Source organism: Bacillus rossius, chromosome 1, assembly GCF_032445375.1.
Source record: "Bacillus rossius redtenbacheri isolate Brsri chromosome 1, Brsri_v3, whole genome shotgun sequence".
NCBI classification, from domain to species: domain Eukaryota; kingdom Metazoa; phylum Arthropoda; class Insecta; order Phasmatodea; family Bacillidae; genus Bacillus; species Bacillus rossius.
In genome coordinates this window covers 308,997,893-309,017,419 of record NC_086330.1, presented here as the reverse complement: position 1 = coordinate 309,017,419, position 19,527 = coordinate 308,997,893, and the positions used below count along the sequence as shown (strand labels likewise).

The 19,527-nt window shown below is 34.0% G+C and overlaps 1 protein-coding gene across 1 annotated transcript in view; it reads right to left on the bottom strand.

Annotated features, from left to right (window-relative positions):
• The window catches only part of LOC134527885 (uncharacterized), a 74,261-nt gene that overhangs the window by 49,670 nt on the left and 5,064 nt on the right, over positions 1 to 19,527 (bottom strand). The window contains exons 3-4 of the mRNA XM_063360888.1: positions 1,845 to 1,994; positions 589 to 753 (exon numbers count right to left, since the gene is read on the bottom strand). Of these exons, the coding sequence (XP_063216958.1) occupies positions 589 to 753; positions 1,845 to 1,994 (315 nt within the window). The remainder of the gene's footprint in view (positions 1 to 588; positions 754 to 1,844; positions 1,995 to 19,527) is intronic.

Genomic DNA, 19,527 nt, shown 5'->3' with positions numbered 1-19,527 from the left:
AACATATGTTGACACAGACTGAAATAGTTACCATGTAGGGAGTAGGCATTAATATGGGTTATATAGTCTTATTTTAAAGTTAAAATGTATGGTTTACATAATCATAAAACATTAATTTCATAATTAACAATAGAATCTTCCAACCTTACCACTATATGGTGATGATACTGCAGGTATGAACATGTACTGCAGCTGGTGTTTATAAGTTTCACTTTTATGTTTCTGATTTTATTTTCAAAAATATAATGTTCCTGCTCTTTCAAAAGTAAAACATTGATTTGTTTCGTAAATAAAACAAAGTCTAACATTGAATGTTTTTAATTTTACTTTAAAAAAATTATACCTTCTCCCCTCATCATGCTTTATGGTCATGCTGAGTACCTACACTGTACAGTGTTTTTTTTTCCTCATTTATGTCTTTAGTGCCTCTTTAAATTTTGTAACTTGTAAATTTTATTACTTACCAATTACAGGAAACTCCTCATTTTACAGCTTGAAATTAGAAAATAAAAACGTCATTGTTAAATTCATCCACAGAAGGTATGGAGAGTAATAAATGGAATGTGGGAAGCCAGCGGCACAGCCTACCTCGCTGGAGTGTGTTCTGTTCTGGTGCTTGGCGCGGTCTGAGGCGTTGCTGAATGCCTTGCTGCAGCCGGGGTACTCGCACATGTATGGCTTCTCACCCGTGTGCGATCGCAGGTGTGTCTTGAGGTTCTCCAGGCGCGAGTACGCCTTCCAGCAGCCCTCGAACTGTGGTCAAACCACCCGTGTGTCTCGTCACTCGGGCACACCAAGCTTCAATTACTCAAAGAAAACAGTAGCATTTAAATAAAAGCAAAGAAAAGTTTTCGTGATGTTCGTAATGGTCTCCTGAAGAAAATAAAAAATATATCTGACACATCCATATTGGAAAAATTGTACCAAAACTAATATTCATTGTGAATATTTCTTTACTAGTAATTATATACAGAAAAATATAATATGTAAAAATTAATTACCAATAAAATAGTTACAAAACTAATCTTCAGTTTATATTTTTTGTTTGGTGCATACTTGCAGTGCTACATCGTAAATATATTTTGCAATAAAAACGTATAGAGGTTATAGTGGTTGGTGATCATATTACTTTAAACGACAGAAAATCTGCTGTATTTCTTCTTTCTCCATAGTTTCCATCTGGCTCATCATACTAACATTGTGAGGGGGAATCGGTCTTAAGGCTGTGTAGCATTTGCGAGGAGGGAGGTAGCCACTGCTATTACCCACTGCGATGGCTGTGTAGCCATTGTAAGGTGGGAGGTTGTCTCAGTGCTCTTTAGCTATTGTGAAGATGATGTCTCAGAACTGTGTAGCCATTGCGAGGGGGATGGTTGTATTAGGACTGTGTAGCCATTATGAGAGAGGAAGTGGTCACATGTCTTTGTAGCCATTTTGAGGGAGGAGGTGGTCTCAGAGCTGTGTAGCCATTGCGAGGTGGAAGATTGTCTCAGTGCTGTTTAGCTATTGTGAAGATGTTTCAGAAAGGGGAGTAGTGGTCTCAAGACTGTGTAGCCATTGCATATGGTGAGGTGGTTTTAGGACTGTGTAGCCATTGCAGTGAGGATGTAGTCTCAGGTATGTGCTACTATTATTAAGTGGTGTCGGTCCAAGGCTGTGTTGCTATTGCGAGTAGAAGTGGTATCAGGAGTGTGTTGCCATGGCAAAGGAATAATAAATTGAGCACTAAACAAATTAAATATGCTGAAGTGCCAAAAAAAAATTTTAATCACTTTTTCATAGAAATGTTAAGCAAGAATAAAGATCTCACTGCAATGCACACTCGCTGGGTGGAGGCTACTCACAGTGCATTTGTGTGGCTTCTCCCCCGTATGTCTCCGCATGTGGACAACCAGCATGTACTGCGCCTTGAATGGCTTCTCTTCTCGGGAGCAGTCTTCCCAGCGACACACAAAAGACTTCTTGTTGGCATGAATATGATCATTATTGATGTGCTAAACAAAAAAAAAAACACAAACTAAATACTGAAACACACACTGCATGCCAGAATAACACATACCAAACATGGTTGGTTAAGATTGGTTTTAAATCATTTTTACATTGGATATCACAGTTGAACTGACTTGTTGGACTGAGTGGCAAGGAACTATGAACGGAGGCGAAGGAAAAATTGAAGCCCTGAAGCCCGGGGTTCCTTCACCAGGAATAAAATAGGGACAGCTAGTGTGAACTAGCATTGATCACCATTTTATCAGCTATCATTGCATCCACCATCTTGTCAAGCATTTTGGCAGCCATCTTGAAACTTCATAATTATCGACCAAAATATTTCCAAAATCGTTAAAAAAATTACCTATCAATATATTGATTGATTCAATCAATCTCTTAGCTGGTGCAAATAAATGTCTTTTAGACCTTAAAAATGATTGGTTATTTAATAAATTTAATATGATGAAATGTATCCAAAGTAGTACCAGACTTCACCAGGTGGAGCCAAATGGAGCCAACAGTCATCTTGGACTTTGATGTCACATCCATCATCTTTGAATCCACCACTATGGATTCTAGAACTTTCCACCATCTTTCATCTCCCGTGGTGTTGCACTTTTCGTTACGGTGAAATGGAGAGTTACTTCCTGTATGGTGCATCTATCGTTACAATCACATCACCACTGATCATAACACTCCTTGGACGTTTCCCTTTCCTTTACGATGACATCACCACCAAGCGTCCCACTCCCCACATGTTCCACTTTTCATTATGGTGACTGTATCAGTGTCCCACTTCTCGGACGTTACACTTTATATTATGGTAGAACCTTCCGCCATTTCACATTTTGATATCACATAGGCAATTTTGGAATTATGATGCCATGGTCGCCATCTTGAAAATCTATAATTATTAAGCTAGAAATTTTAAAATAAATCAAATTTGTAAAAACATTATGTACTGTAGTTACAATTTTAACAAAATAAAAAAAATACACTTACATCATGGAGTCCTGGGTTTGAACATGGTGGGGACAAAAACTGTGGTGACGGGTTCCTTTCTCTAAGGAGGATACCAGCACACTGACATTCCACAATGACTAACAAGGCAAATTGTATAAAATCATGGTGGCCATCTTGGATCCGCCATTTATTTTCATCTGCTAGAGATCACTGCATCCATATTGGTTTAATTTTTACCTGCTAGACTGCAGTAATATTTATTAACAGGCAGTTAACTGTTGTCACCTATGCCATTTTATCAGCCTTCTTTGCTATCTTAAATATCTGTAATTATTAACCTAGAAATTCAAGGAACAAACAGAAAATCATCAAAAAATCACCCATTAATATACTGACTGATTCCAGTTCTTGGATGGATCCTTGAGCAATGCAAAAAAGGTAATTTTTTACCCAAAAATATGTGTTTAAGAAAATATCACTTCCATTTACCACAAAAGTGAAAGGTTAGAGTAATAAAATAAAACATTTTTGCAAATAAAAAATTCATTAGATTAATTATACTTTTTTGCAAAAATAATGTCCGGAGATTGGCAGACAAGGTTGGCATGAATGTTATTTTCTCTACGATCAGTGCCAGCAACAGGATCCCAACAGGCACCTGCAGAGTTGCTCATGGGTCGTAAGTTGAGAACAGCCTTAGACATTGTCAGCCCTCTGGCCAAGGAAGAACCAACCCAGGCAGTGTAGCTCTCCAAAGATGTAAAAGTGCGGCATTTCAAGATGGGAGAGTTAGTTTTGTTCAGAAACTATGCTGGCACAAGGAAATGGATACCAGGTACAATTCAGTCCAAAGAGGGTAACTGGATTTACACAGTGCTGCGGGCTGATTACGAACACCATCGACGACTAGCGTTATTCTTCACGCGGTAACGAAACACGTATCGCATTTGGTGATTACGACCCACCTTGCGATATGCGTTTCGTTATTTTCCACGGTAACGCTAACCTGCGATACGAATCCATGACGTCAGAGGACAAGCAACAATTGAACAATTAATATGTTCGTCGAACAGACTATTTTGTAAGTGAATCATGAATACTTAGTGTTACTGAGAACAAAATAATCTTTTTTAATGCACTAATTTCTTAAATAAAGTATTTAAAGCTTTTTTGCTGCCTTTTTCGTAGAAGTTTAAATTAAAAATGCAGTTAAAGATTTTGCATCGTCATTGTGGCTAACTGCGTCTTGCCATGTAAACATAAACATCGAACGAGAAGCATGTTTAAACTTCAATAGAATGAAAATGAGGCCACTCTACAGGTTACAAAATTAAAGGAACAACTAATTACCACGAACCCGTGTCTGTTTTTATTTTACCTATTATTGATATGATATGAAGAATGGAATTTAACAAATATTTAGTCAAGTTTGGTGTGTTTGTGTAAAATCATAACCTTATACTTCAAAGTTATACATATATGTGGTTATTAGCATACCTAATAAAAACAACACTTTTTAACATATTTCCAGCGGTGAGCTTTCTAGTTTATGTAATCTAATCAGTTTTAAAATTTTATAAATATATTTTAATACTCATGTGCTTTCGTGGATTTTATATACAAGTGTTTTGAAACAATGTTTCCAAGATATTAGTACCATTCGTAAATAAAAATAATTTTGCTAATATTTATATCATAGGTCACTCAAACATTTTTTACTCCCTTCGTACACTTGGTAAAGTTTAATTACAGTAAATTATTTAAATTTGTGGTTTTCTTGATTAGAGTGCACATGCCGCTATTAAAGAGGACACTGTGTTGAATATTTGTGTTCTCAGTTAAAATAAGCCTTAGAGTGGCACTGGTAAAGTTACTGCTGCCCAACAGAAATCATGGTGTGGTTTATTAAGAGCCACAGAGAGTTTGCAGCCAATTTTTCTTCAAATAATGAATGTGAAGCTTGCATGTATCTGTGGATTTAACTGGCAAAGAGGCTTAACAAACGTTTAGGGACATTAAAAACCATTAACATTGGCAAAATATTAGTTTTCTTATTATTTTTTTCTTTAGTGAATATAGCGTTACAATTTTTATGTAAGCAGCAGCCTTCAATTACAATGGAGAAGATATGGGCTACTTTTTGTATTTTCATTTTTTGAAGTCTGTTTTAAACTCTTCAGTGTGTTAGGTTGCATATTCTAAGGATAAAATTAGGCCCATAATGTTTCAATTTAAAAAGATTGACATTTTAAACAGTTATTATGGAACAGTTCTTGAAAATTTTCAGTGTAAGAACAGTATTTTTTTTTATAATCTGAGGATATGAAAGTTCATTGCTATGTTTTTTTAATTGCTGTTTAATTTAATCTCACCAATGACTTAAACAAGTGAAACTAAGTACTGAGTAATTAGAGTAAGTACTGAATAAGTACTGAGTAAACAACTTTGTTTTCAAGATGGCATTCAAGTTGGTTAATGATCCAACATGTATGTAAATTATTAATATGCTGCAATTATTTTAAAAACTGTCTTGAAATATTCAATAATTTTAATTCTCCGCCCCCCCTTTTCCCATTAAGATAAATTAATAGATTACTTTTTCTCAGCAAGTTTAGAAATTGATGGTTTAATATGTAAAATAATATTCAGTTTGAACAATTTCTGATGTACATGCATACCAATTATTTAATCCATTTTTTTTTTTAAATTCAGTAATGGATCAACATGATATATGCTGTAATAAAAAGAGCAGCTTAAGCAATAGCTGCTAAGATAACAGCTGGCAATATTATCCAAGTTATATTTCTGAGCAGCCTTGACCAGAGAATTATCCAAATCTTCGGTACAGCATCATCATTGGGAATGATGTAGATTCTAGAAGGTGGTTTTGTCCCTCAACCTCTGGTAGACATTATATTGTGGTAGTCATGCATTTTGTTTATCCTATACTTTTCCAAATATTTATTTGAAAATTAAATATATATTTTTTTCAATACTGGTATGCTTCCAATTTGGTTTGAGATTGGTGTAGTGGGTTTAAAATAAGAGTGGTGAAAATTAAGTAGTTAAGATACCTGAAAGTTGACAGAGAGAAATTGGAGGTGTGCTACATTTAAAATGAAACACAAAAAAATGACTTGCATGAACATGGAAGTGTTAATAGTTCATATTAAAAAAAATTAAAATTGAAGTTGTTCTACTCAGAAGTGTATGCAGAATTTTGTTATGAGGGAGGAAGGGGGATGGGGAGGAGGAAAGTGGTATAGCACTTAGCCTGCTGTTGGCTTTATTTTTTTTTGGGGGGGGGGGGGGGGGAATATAGATTTTTCTTTTAGGATTTTGGGGGAGGCATATATTCCTCTTGCCCCTACATATACCCCTGGTAGGTTCATTATTAAAACAAGACCTCTTACAATCCTTGTGTTTTCATAAGATAGCCAAGAAACCTAAGAGTTTTTTTATGCATAAGTATTTGTTATAATAGCCATCAGTCACAATCAGTTACATATTAATTTACTGTATTAGTCTTTTATTTAAGTTAAATTTTACTTAATATAGTTAAATAAGCTGTTCAAAGGCTGCATCACATATTTTAAGAAACATTTGATTTGATCTCTAAATACTATCTCAAAAATTGCTTATTTTAATATTCACACACATCTAAGCACAGATTTAATGGTTATTGGTTATTCTGATGATAAATAGAAAGATAAGAACAGTGAGTGATGATAACAATTCATAAGATGCAGAGTGTTGACTGGGGAGGTGCAAGGAATGGAGCTGTACCAAACTTTATCGCAAGATGAATCATACTAAGTCAATATTTGTTCCTGAATTATCTAACTAAATGCAATGTGTGCCATTTAATTTGTTTGTACTTGTCTCGGTCTCAATAAACATACCTACATTGATTCTAAACTTACAATAATAAAAATTAGTTCAAAATATTTTTTTTATATTCATCCACATGAAACAATGTCTATACTGAATACCAGTGGTTCCCAACCAGTGGTCCGCGGACCATCAGTGGTCCGCGAGAGCTAAAATATGGTCCTTGAAAAATTTTAAACTTTGAACTCGCGTCGGTGAACAAAAGCGAGCGCGGCGCGCAGGCAACCGGGGGAAGGGCAAACAACTGACTAAACATTATGGCGCAAGCCGGTCAGTCAGTCGTACGTTTTCTTTTGTTTTGCTCAGCAGTGTTGTGTTAGTGATTCTGTTTAGCTGTTTAGTGGGTCAACATCTGTAACTCCTCAATATTCTTATGGATATTTTTATAAAATATGAACAGGGTAAGTCGGCTACACATTTTTCTCTGTTAAATTTTTTAAATAAAAACATGCAATTACAAAACAGAATGTGTACGTTACTTTATGTATGATTCTTGTGTTTGTGTATTACAAATTTTCACTACCGTTAGGTACAGTTAGTTGAAAACCTAATTATATATCAAATAAAGCGATATGAAATTAAAATTTATGATAGTAAAAGAACACTGGCCTCACAAATTAAAAAGTGGAGCCAGCCACAAACATTCTTAAAAATATGCTATCATAAAATTGTTGAATTGTTGTTATGCTGTTTTAGGTGTTTCATAACGAAATAAAAACACCGTAAACTATTTTAATGCCTAAGTCGGATAAAACAATTTTTTCTGTGTCGTACAAAAAATTGGAGGATCCAAAAATCGGCCTGAATATTATTTTTCTTTCAAAGACACATTTACGACACTTGCAGCGCACTCTACCTTTGTCGGTTTGACTCGCCCTACTATTGAGTTGCTTTTTCTCAAAAAAGAGATCAGAGCTGTCACGCTTCTGTCTTCCTTCTCTGATAGAGAGCAGGGTTCTCATGTTGTTTTCGAACCGCTTGTGAAACCGATTGGTACGGTGTTTGTTCGCATTTCTTCGTTTGGAATTTTACTTTCCGTTGTGAGAAATTCAACTTTAATTTTTAAAAAAATTATATTTTGATTTTTTTGTAAATTATAAGTGTTAATTATTTTCTACATAAGTATGTGTTCCTGCTTATAAAAATTTATTTTGCAAATATTAAAAAATATATATATTTCTGGCAAACAAACTATTAAGTTGCTTTATCAAAAAATAATAAGCAGTTTTGTGTATATTATAAACTGCCAGTTATTCTTTATTGTTGTTTATTGTGCGTTGAAACTCATTATTGTAATAGTTGTAGTGATTATATTTTACCACGAAATTCTTAGTGCCAAGAATATTACTTTGATAACCATGCCCTAATCGCACGCCAATCCATTAAAAATAATATAACTTTTTCACGAGAAGTTTTAAATAAAATATATAAAAAATGCATTATATGTTTTTATTTCATCTTAAAAAATGACCAAGAATCATTTATTTATAAGATGTAAAAAATTTATACCTACAAAAAGTTTTAAAGGTAAAAAAAAAGTAATTAAATGTAAAAAGTTATTAAAGGAAAAAAGTTATTAAATATTTAACTCCAGATATGTAATTCATTTAAAAATGACTTGGCACTTTTAGTATAACCGTCATAGAATTAGTAAATTTGAGACTGGCGCCAAGAGGGTTAAGGGAAATTTAAGTTACCTACCCACCCACCAAGACCCTTGTTTTTAACGATTAGACAACATTATTTTTTAAATTGTGTAGTAAAGATTTAAGTTTGTAAAAAAATTATAGCGAGGTTAGAATTTTTTTGAAACAGTATATATTTATTTATTTAATGTTTTATTTTATGAATTATGAAATAATTTAGCTATATTATTTATTCTTTTACTTGGCATAAAACATAATATATAAGCATAACAGTGTACATTCTATTGCATTTTGGTTTTGTTTTCAAAAATGCTGCCTAAGAGAAAATATGATAAAAGTTACATTAAATTTGGATTTACTTCGATATAAAGTAATGGAGAAATAAAACCACAATGTGTTATATGCGCAACTGTTCTCGCGAACGAAGCATTGAAGCCAGTGAAATTAAAACTTCACCTATAAACGATTCATCCTAATTTTTCTGACCGACCACCAGAGTTCTTTCAAGGAAAATTGGAGAATTTAAAAAAAAAAAATGAAACTCGGGCCTAGTGGTACAAGATGTGCATCTTCTGAAAAAATATTAGTAGCATCGTTTGAGGTATCGAAATTAATAGCACAATCAAAAAAGCCTCACACAAACGGAGAAAATCTTGTGAAACATAGTTTAATTAAAGACGTCGGAAGAAGTTTTAGGGTTAGAAGAAAAAAAAATAATAATTTAAGATATACCTTTGTCGAACAACACGGTGACAGCTAGAATTGAACTCATGTCAAATGATATCGAGAAGCAACTTGTTTCAAGAATCACCATTCTTCGCTTTGCAGTGCGATGAATCCACTGACATTTCTAATTGTGCTCAGTTACTTGTTTTTGTTCGCTTTTTAGACGACGAAAACATAATAAAAGAAGAATTGTTGTTTTCTCAGGAACTGGAAATGACATCAAGAGGTATCGACATCATGAATATAACTGGATATTTCCATAAATATGGCATTATGTGGGACAAGCTAGTCGGTTTCTGTACGGATGGTGCTCCTGCGATGTTAGGATCACATTACGGTCTAGCAACGTTAATCAAACAGAGGAATCCATCAACATTAACATCGCATTGTATCCTTCATCGCCAGGTGTTAGCTTCCAAGACTCTTCCTAAATGCCTTAATAATACAATGAAACTGGCCATAAAAGTAGTAAATGTCATTAAAATTAGTGCCTTAAATTCACGCCTTTTTACAAAAACTTTGCACTGAAATGGACTCCAACCATGAGAACCTCCTCTTTCACACAGAGGTTCGTTGGTTGTCGAAAGGCAATATGCTGGAAAGATTATACGAGCTGAGAGGAGAGGTTGAGTTGTTTCTAGGTGAGAAAAAAATGGAAGACTTACTAGTACAGTTTTCTGATTTGACATCCCAGATGCATTTGGCATATCTTGTGGATATTTTTACACACTTAAATAAGTTGAACTTGCAAATGCAAGGTTCAGGAAACAGACAATTAGAAGACGTTGCAAATATTTTTAACTTTGAAGATAAACTTCGTGCTTTTATTTGCAAACTTAAGTTATGGATTAGTCAATTTGGCGAGGGCAATTATAGTGCGTTTGCAACATTGAAGGCACTCCTTGACGACAAAAAGTATGTCATGTTTAGGGAAAGCTTACAAAAAAACAGCAAATGTCATTGGAAACGTTGGTTGATGAATTCAACCGTTACTTCTCAGAATATAACAATACAGAAGCTAATGTGGACCAAAATCTGATATGCAACCCTTTTGGCACTAACGCTAAAGAATTTGCAGAAGAAATCCAAGAAGAACTAATTGAATTACAAAATGACAGGAACTTTAAGGACGCTTTTGAAGACGTTTTGGTGTAAGAAAGCAATTTCATGTACTAAAATTCGAGAAATCGCTTTGCGCAATCTTATGCTTTTCTCAACAACTTATTTATGCGAACAATGATTTTCTGCATTACTGATCATTAAAAACAAATCCAGGAATCGACTGAAAGTAAGTGATGGTATGCGTGTAGATTTGAGCAAAAATATTACCCCAAGAATTCAAGATCTTGTACAGAAGATGCAAGCTCAAAAATTTAATTGATGCAAACTGAATTGTGTACTAAAAATATAAGTTTTCAATCATAACTCTGTTAATTAATGATTATTTTGGTTTTTTAGATTGCTTATGTTAAACGTTTCTATTAACATTGAACGATTAGGCTTAAAGTTTATTTTTAGATTGATACAGATTATTTTTTAACCTTGTGGTCCCTGCTATTAATAATAAAATTAAAGTGGTCCCTGATCAAAAAAAGGTTGGGAACCACTGCTGTATACAAATGGGCTCACTGGCAACAACTAGCAGTTGTACCTGCTGGAACTTGCATTGATAGTCAGCTAGCCTAATGAAATTCTTCCATGTTATATCTTGTTTACACAAAAAAAAAAGTAAAGAATGGTTATATACAAGCATTGTGAAATCTTTGACTGGAAAAACCTTGATAATACTTTTAGTCAGCATACTTTATAGAATGTGTGCTTTGTTATTAGCACCTCCTTTATTATAACTCTGCCTCTATAATACCTAGTGTAACCTATACAATTCATACTGGTAATGATTAATAGTACAATTTAAAAATAATAAAAAAAAAGAGCAGCATTCAAGAAAGATAGCTGGCAGCTGATGAGAAGCATTGGGAACAGTAGCGGATCCAGAGGGGGGGCTAAGGGGCTCAAGCCCCCTCCAAAAGCATCTGGGTCCACTATTGTTTTAGTGTTTGCCTTGATAAAGCCTAGCCTCAGCTGGGTCAAGCCCCTCCCAAACCAAAATCCTAGATCCGCCACTGATTGGGAATATGTGCTTCTGAAATGGTAACAAGAAATTTGATTAAAAATGCATCAAAGAACTTAAAGAAAAGTTAAAAGGCATGCTGGAAGCATGTGCTAAAATTGCCAATTATGAGAAAATATTGTGTTAAGAAATCATTTTTTGTATCCTTACAGACATGTGCATTAATTTTTTTTATTGGACAGGCTATTAATAGTTAATATTAATAATTGTTTAATTATAACCATCCATGGAAATAATTGAGCTATTAAATAATACACTCTTTGTAAATATTTTTCGTTTAAAACCAAAACAAAGTCTGAAATTGCAAAATTTTAAAATAAAAAACCTGTAAACATGAAGCAGCACATGTATGTATGAGATTTACTTTAAATAACAACCTATCATTAAATGATTCATAGTATCTATTTTTTACACACAAAAAAAAACAATGGTTCAAAAAAGCCACTGCCAACTCTCTCAGGACAATGAGATCATCTGCTGAAACCAGAAAACAAAAAGTTAACATGTGTTTAATATAATATCCATGTTATACTCAAAAGTAACATGGAAATGAGTGAACACTATTTTCATTTCACAATTTCTTTGATAAATGCAACAAACTTGATAACAAAGTATTTATTAAATTGCATATAGCTTGTTTCTTCATGTTTCTTCATTTTCTAAGGTTTTCCAACTGCTATGAGGGTGCAATCTGGCAATTCGAAGGGATTTTGATGGTTTCTTAACAATCTTCTCTGCCTTCTCCTCCAGTTCGATATTTAGCAGAAAAACAGCAAAGGCCATTGTGTAGAACCTTAAATATTTTCAAACATTAACTAAATTAGTGTAATATAGTTTGGTAGGCTACTAATTGTTAACAAGAGGGCCTGATTAATAGAAATAATTTTTAATATGGTATTATTGAGCTAATATTCCTCGATGTAATGCATAACTGCATTCATTTTTCTTTAATTTCTAAAAACAATTTTAACTTTTTGACTTCTTTTCCAACAATTCTCCATGAGTGTGTTGTAATTCCTTAAGCAGTTAAACTAGAAAAATGCCATTTTAATAGCTTGTTAGGTTAGGTAAATCAAAAAATTTAATACATGAGAATGATTGGTTGGCTTAAGTAAGCTACATTAAAAATACTGTGTGATTTTGTGAACTGTTTCTTAAGTTATGTTACCAACAAAAATAATAGGTATAAACTGTAGTGTGGTTGGTTAGGTTAGAGTTAGCTGTGTTACAATATATAATTCTTAAAAACTGTTAAAATGAGTTCACAGTATATTTAATATAACTACCTGTGGTGATATTGGTTTTAACCTCTTAGCAACCTCTTAGCAACCTCTTTGCATGAACATTGTTTAACCTTCAATATTACCTCTTATTCAAATCTATGTATTAATTCATGTAACAATCTAAGTCATGTTTTGTGCTTAATAAAGCCTTAGTTTCTGATGATAAGGTTTATTATGTCACTACCATAACCTAATAAACTGTCTACACTACTTTCAAGTACTGTATTTGTAGTTAACCTAATCAAACCAGCCATTCCCACCATTAAGTTTGTTAGATGAATTAAAAATAACAAAAAAATAGTGTGGATCTGTGTGAATGGTTAGTTAAGATAGGTTAGTTACATTAATTGTACTACAAAATATGTGTGGATGGTTGGTTAGGTGAGGTAAGCTTAATTTTCTATTAGTAAAACAATGTTACAGTATTGATAGCCTATGTTAATTATTGGAATCAATGTCTGAAAACTAATAAATAAATTTAAAAAAAAAACATATGGAAAAGTAGCTTTTCACCAGATTTACCTCATTATACAATATTTAAAATGCAGCTAACCTAACCAAATGTAGACATGAATAGATTTGCAGTATTTGAAGTGTAGCTAACCACACATAACCAACAATTGAAACAGCAAACAACTTGAAATATCTCAACAGAAATAAGTATCAAGGTTAATAATAGGAACTCAAAATTACCGTTTTCATAAACTTATTTTTATAATAAAGCCTCACCTCCCCTACATAAAAGCTTGAAATGTTATTTAATAGAATCATCCTGCTTAAGGAGGGGAATTCCTAAATAAATTATTCATCAAGTTATTTGTTTTATGATCAGCCCCACTTGTTAACAATTACCAATGTTAACACACTTAGGTAATAGAGCCAATATGTAAATGAATGAGCACAAATTAAAAATTTCTTGCACAATTGAACACACAAGGAGGCCGGAAATAGCTTTCTGAAACTAAATAGAGAAATATACCATTTACTGTCTGAAGTCTACAAGCGCACAGATTAAACAAAAATGCATGTTGAGCCGTTCGTAGGCAACGGTTGAGCAAATACCCAAACACAAAATATGCATAAGCAGCCTATTTGAACTATTTATAGCTATGTTATGTTCATAATGTGCGTGTAAATAATATCGCTCTTTAGGTTAGGATTAATTTGATAAGCTATGACACGGCATTTATGTATTCTTCTTACCTACTTTGATCGTATTTAAACCACTTCATAATTATTCCACACAAACTATGCATTGAAAACAATGATTTCATGGTACAATTAATAAACAGAAATATCATGTTAAAAATAATGTTCGCGTGTTAAATATACACACGCTAACCTAAAACAATTGTTTTCGTTTAACTTCATCGCTTTACATCGTACTCGACTATATTTAAAACAATAATGTGCGATTATAATGCCGTTTTTAGGACGGGAGGACATTATTTTTAAGAGTAATTATATCACTTACCTCACAATCGCTTCGTATCACCACTTGAAATGCCCGTGATATATAACGTAGCTACGGTGCGATAAATATCACTTGAAAAGTGTGCTCGTAATCAAAGTTTGCGATATATACCGCCACAACGTCATCAATATTCGAAGTTTAACGAAACACGATGTGTTCGTAATCACGTTGCTGGTTCCTGCGATATTCTTCGCAAACCTTCGTTATTTACCGCAAGTTATAACGCAAAGTGTGTGCTCGTAATCAGCCCGCTGGGTAACAATGGTCAATTATGCAGACGACATGTGGACCAGCTACTACACAGAGAACCAGGAAGAGAAGTCAGTCCAGAGTCAACCAAGTTGTGGAAGGAGCTTGTTGAAGTGACTGGACCACAACTATCATCGCATAGAGACAGCGGTGGGGACAACAGACTAGCACTAGGGGTTAGTGAAGGCACGGAGGGCAAATCAGCATGAACAAGACATCAGCCAACGACATCACCAGTGACAGACAATGAGGGCACAGCTGAACCATTTATTGGATTGGTGGTAGACACCGAGGGCAGATCAGCACCAGCAAGACATCAGTCAGTGGTACCACCAGTTATGGACTGTGAGGACGAAAATTAACCATTTAAGGGTTTTGGGGTAACACGACATTCCAAAAGACTTAAATACCCATCAAAAATATTCCAAGACTTTGTGTTAACCTAGTGTTTGATTTTATGTATTTGTGTTTAGGTATAAGTTAAAGAAGAGCATGATCTTAAAGTAATTCGAACCTAGGGTTCCATGGGTAAACAATGAATTTAAAAGGGGAGATGTGGGATATGTTAGTGGGATATGTTATGTTATAGGGAATAAGTGAAGGAAGATTAAGAGGTTAATTGTGGCACGACTGACTCAGGTTTTGGTGTACAAGTGCAGCATGGCGCCAATCTGTAACATGTATGGAACAACGGAATAAAGAGGTGCACGTGGAATATAACAGCCACTGTGCCTTCTCATGAGTCTACCACTGTCCCTTCTCGTTGGTCCTACACTGTCCCTTCTCGTGGGTCTGCCAGTACAACACCATTTGGAACCACAAGGCCTGATTTCTATATGAAGGGAGGCGTGTGACATCAGCAGGAGTGGTTCTAGCCTCCCCCGACCGTCAAGGGTTGTGCTGAGCGCGCGCACATGATTCTTTCCTTTTGCAGCTTGCCAGACGTCAGCTTTTGTCGTGATTTCTTACTAACCGGTACGTGAACACGCCTGTCGCTGTTTTGATACGGGATAAAACTGAAATCATAATTATGCACCTAGAGTTCAAGTATTCGGGTTTACTAAAAACCAAGACAGAAGCCGACTATGGTGCAAAAAATTCCTCGTGCCAAATTTAGATCAACAAACTCTTCCAAGTAGAGTTAATTTTTTAATAAAAATATCCATAATTATAGATTTAGTGTAAACTATAATCAAAACCATTATTTATCTGGTTATCGTTGTATACAGTAAACCAAATTTCTGTTGTCTTTACAATGCACGTTTTTCATTTCACAGTTGTTTAAAAAGATTATCTGTTACATAAAATTGGAGCTTTTTCACTTATGCATTTCTTATTCCACTGACTTCACTGTGTCACATAAGTAGCCTAGTATTTTGGACACAAGATGCTTCACTGCTTCTCGATTAGTTTACAAGGTTAAAAGTCGAAATTTTTACTAGCCAAACTAAACAAATAAATGAAATCATACAGTAAATAATATTAGAATCACATAAAATCAACATTTCAATAATTATTAAAGGTATAGGTCTATAATATAAGCCTATTTATTCCCAAATTTTCTAAGCTAATTATTACTTCTTGAGATTTAAAATATACTAAACATTACAGAAAGACAATCTAATTCTTTAAGAAAAAATACTCTTTAAATAAATTTTTTTATTATGAATAAATCAAATGAAAATCAAATGAATAAAGATCCAATAACAAATGCATATGTTATAACAATAGATTTTAACAATAAATAGGTACATTATATATTTTCAATGGGCATTTTTATAAACATAGCTACATGTGAAATATGATGCAAGATGCAAGAACACAGTTTGTTATTTGATTGTTAATGCTACAATTTAATACGGGTTGATGTAAATAGCATTTAAAATTACATCGTGGTTACTCTGGAAGAAATTAAGATTTTTTATTTGCAGCTCACTATATTTTGACAGTTAATTTGTGAATTCATTAACTACGTAAATGTAGTAGGAGACTGCTATTTTGAAGATGGCAATTGCAATGCTGACTGGACTTCGCCTTTTTACGTGGCTAGGAGCACAAGCCAGCCATCCTCACTGAAGCATTTTAGTCATACAAATATTAATTTACGAAGTGGAGCTAGTTGGACAAACATTGGCAAAAAATGTAGCTCAATAATAATTAATTACTGATCATATTTTCAACTATTTCTCAACAATTATTACATATCAGGATTCCCATTGTATAAATATTTCGCGTGGAGATTATTTAAGTTTCCAAAAAATATTTATTTGATAATGTTTAACATATTTTAATCAATCAATTAATTTGTCAGTTTTAACTTTCACTTTCCTCACACATTCATAATAATATATAATCAATTTTAATCAGTAACAGCATCATGTGACCCACAGTTAAAATTTAGAAGGTTTTTACTAAATTAACCTATGTCTCCCAGACATTGCTCGTAGAAAAACATTTAAATACTATTTCATAAAACACTATTTCAACTTCAGAAAATAACATGCTTAAGCACTTACATATACAGTAAGTCCTCGGTTTACTTCGGGGTTACGTTCCTGAAAACCGCGACGTAAATAGAAACGACGCAAAATGAGCCATGTTTCATGCCACCGGCCGACCACGGCCCAAGGTCGGCCGGAAGCGCTGGCATACAGACGTTACAACGGGCAATTTTATCAGCAAATTACAACCGACAGTGTGGGAAACAAGTCCAACTAGTACTTCTCAGCTTTATAGAATGGTTATTTAACCAGCTGCTTTATTACCTTTATTGATTGAAATATAAAAACAGATATATAGTCGTTTGGAAGACATCTTATGAAGAAAAAATCATAAATTGCAGTGAGCTGATACTGTAGGCCTACTACAAACGCATTTAATCACGATAAAGTTAACAACGGCACGTTTAAAACTCCGGCCAACTCAATGATATCATAGCGACTGAAGTGTAGAGCTGTAGCAAACCATATGTATTCGTTACTGAGTAACGGGTGCGGCATCTAGTAACGAGTAACGAAACGTTACACACGAATGCATTTCGTTACTCGCATTTTTCGTATGTTTTACGCATGCGCGCGCTTATTCGTTACAAAGAACGATGTTTGTTTATTAAGAAAAGTATAATTTGGAAATTCGTCGTCCAAGTTTTTTACTGTTTATTAAAGGTATTGTGTGTGTAGACAAAGTTTGAGATTGGAACAGAAACAACGTAAGAAAGTATTTTTTACAAATTATAAATATGTATGTTTTTGTTTTTTATTATCGCGTATTTTCACGTTTTTTGTTCTTATCTTAAAAGAGATAATATAATAAAGTTGCTCTAATGAGATTTTATTGTTTCTTGGTTAACAAAAGCTGTTAATTATCAAATACTTTTAATTGTTTATATTCTATTTATTATTATTTACGCGACGTCATACTGTACGCGTATGAAATACGACTCGATTCGTTGCTGTTACATAACACAGCATGTTATGCGGCATCAGAAGTAACGAGTAATGATACGAAAGTAACGAGTACTAATTGTTATAGTAACGAATACATACGGGTACACTTTTTTTAGTTACTTTTACACCTCTACTGAAGTGCCAAGGAGTTGGACGAAAAGGGGTAGGAGAAAATGCTGTGTCGTTGCGGGATACGTGGGTGGCCGAGCGGGCGAGCTGGTAGTATTGCATCACCGCGCGGAGAGCAGGAAGCGTCCCTCATGATGTATAAGATAAGGCGGTGAACGTGTAGCTTACGCTACATAGCATAAATTAACTACCGAAGGAAACAAAGAATTATAAACGAATTATATACAGTGTTTTGGTTAAAATAAAGATTTACGGTCATTGTAACGACGTTATTGTGAATCGGCGACAACTTAAATTGAAACATGAGTACTCAAACATTAGCGACGTTAATCCGAAATGACGTAAATCGGTACGACGTAAATAGAGGACTTACTGTATCAGCAGGAAAACCTTTACAGTGGATGTTTCTACTTACGTAAGATAATCACTGATTCCTAAGTAATGATAGTTGCTATGTAAATGCAAATTATACCCCCAGCAATCTTAATACAGTGTTTTATCGCATAATCGTCGCACATATTATACCTAAATCAAGTTTAAAAAGTAGAAGTGCGACTTTTATGCGGAAAAAAAAATTTTTTGTTTGGTAAAGTGATTTAAAAAACAAAACCCATTCATGGATAGTAGGTTTAATTAAAAAGCGAAGTTTAAAAGACCACGCCAAACAATTAAAATTAATAAGTCATGCAACAAAAATCTTTCCTCAACTTTAAATAGAAAAACAAAATCTTTGATCCGAATGCAAGCCTGAACGAATGCGTAACTATCGTCGTAGTAGGTACACACCACAAAAGAGTGTGGGCCATCATATGTAAATAACTCGGCACTTGAAAGAGTGTGCACGTTGCATGCAATCGACGAGACATCAATATTCGACTACGTGTGCGTGCTCTATACGGGAAGCAACATAACCAAACATGAATGATGCCAACTAGTGCTGGCTACATTTTTGTAAGTGGTACACCGCGGCGACGCAAACAAACCAATAAAGTTTATAACGTTTCAAATCGTCATCAAAAGAAAATTTACACATCAGACAACTTTGTATTTCCTTTAATTAAATAAGTAAGTGGTAATATCCGAGTATATATTAGATTTATACTTTAAAATACATCGTTTTATACAGAAAAAATATCCACACAAAGCGCTCGGAAACTATAGTGGGACCAAAAACATCATGCGACGTTTACGGGGGAGGTTTTTTTTATTTATCCAAATTTTGACGCCCTAAAATATGGGTGCGACGATTATGTGATAAAAGAGGTTAATGGTCTAACATAATCAAAAAATGTATAACAAGTCACAGTGAAAATTAATTTTGTAATTGTACAACTGGCCTTGCTGGAATAAAATCACTGTTCACAAACAATTCTTTTCAATATTTTTAATTGTGAATTTGCATTTAAAGTCAGACTACGTATTGAAGGAAACAATATGTTACGATTATAAAACTAAGAAACACTTGTATGCTTCCCTGACTATTTTAAGATTATAAGATGGTGCATTACCAGAAATATTCTACAAATGCCCTACTTATTTTTCAGCACCCAGTCACAGGCTTGAAAGCCCTGAGACTAAAATAATTTGTTATGCTTAAAAA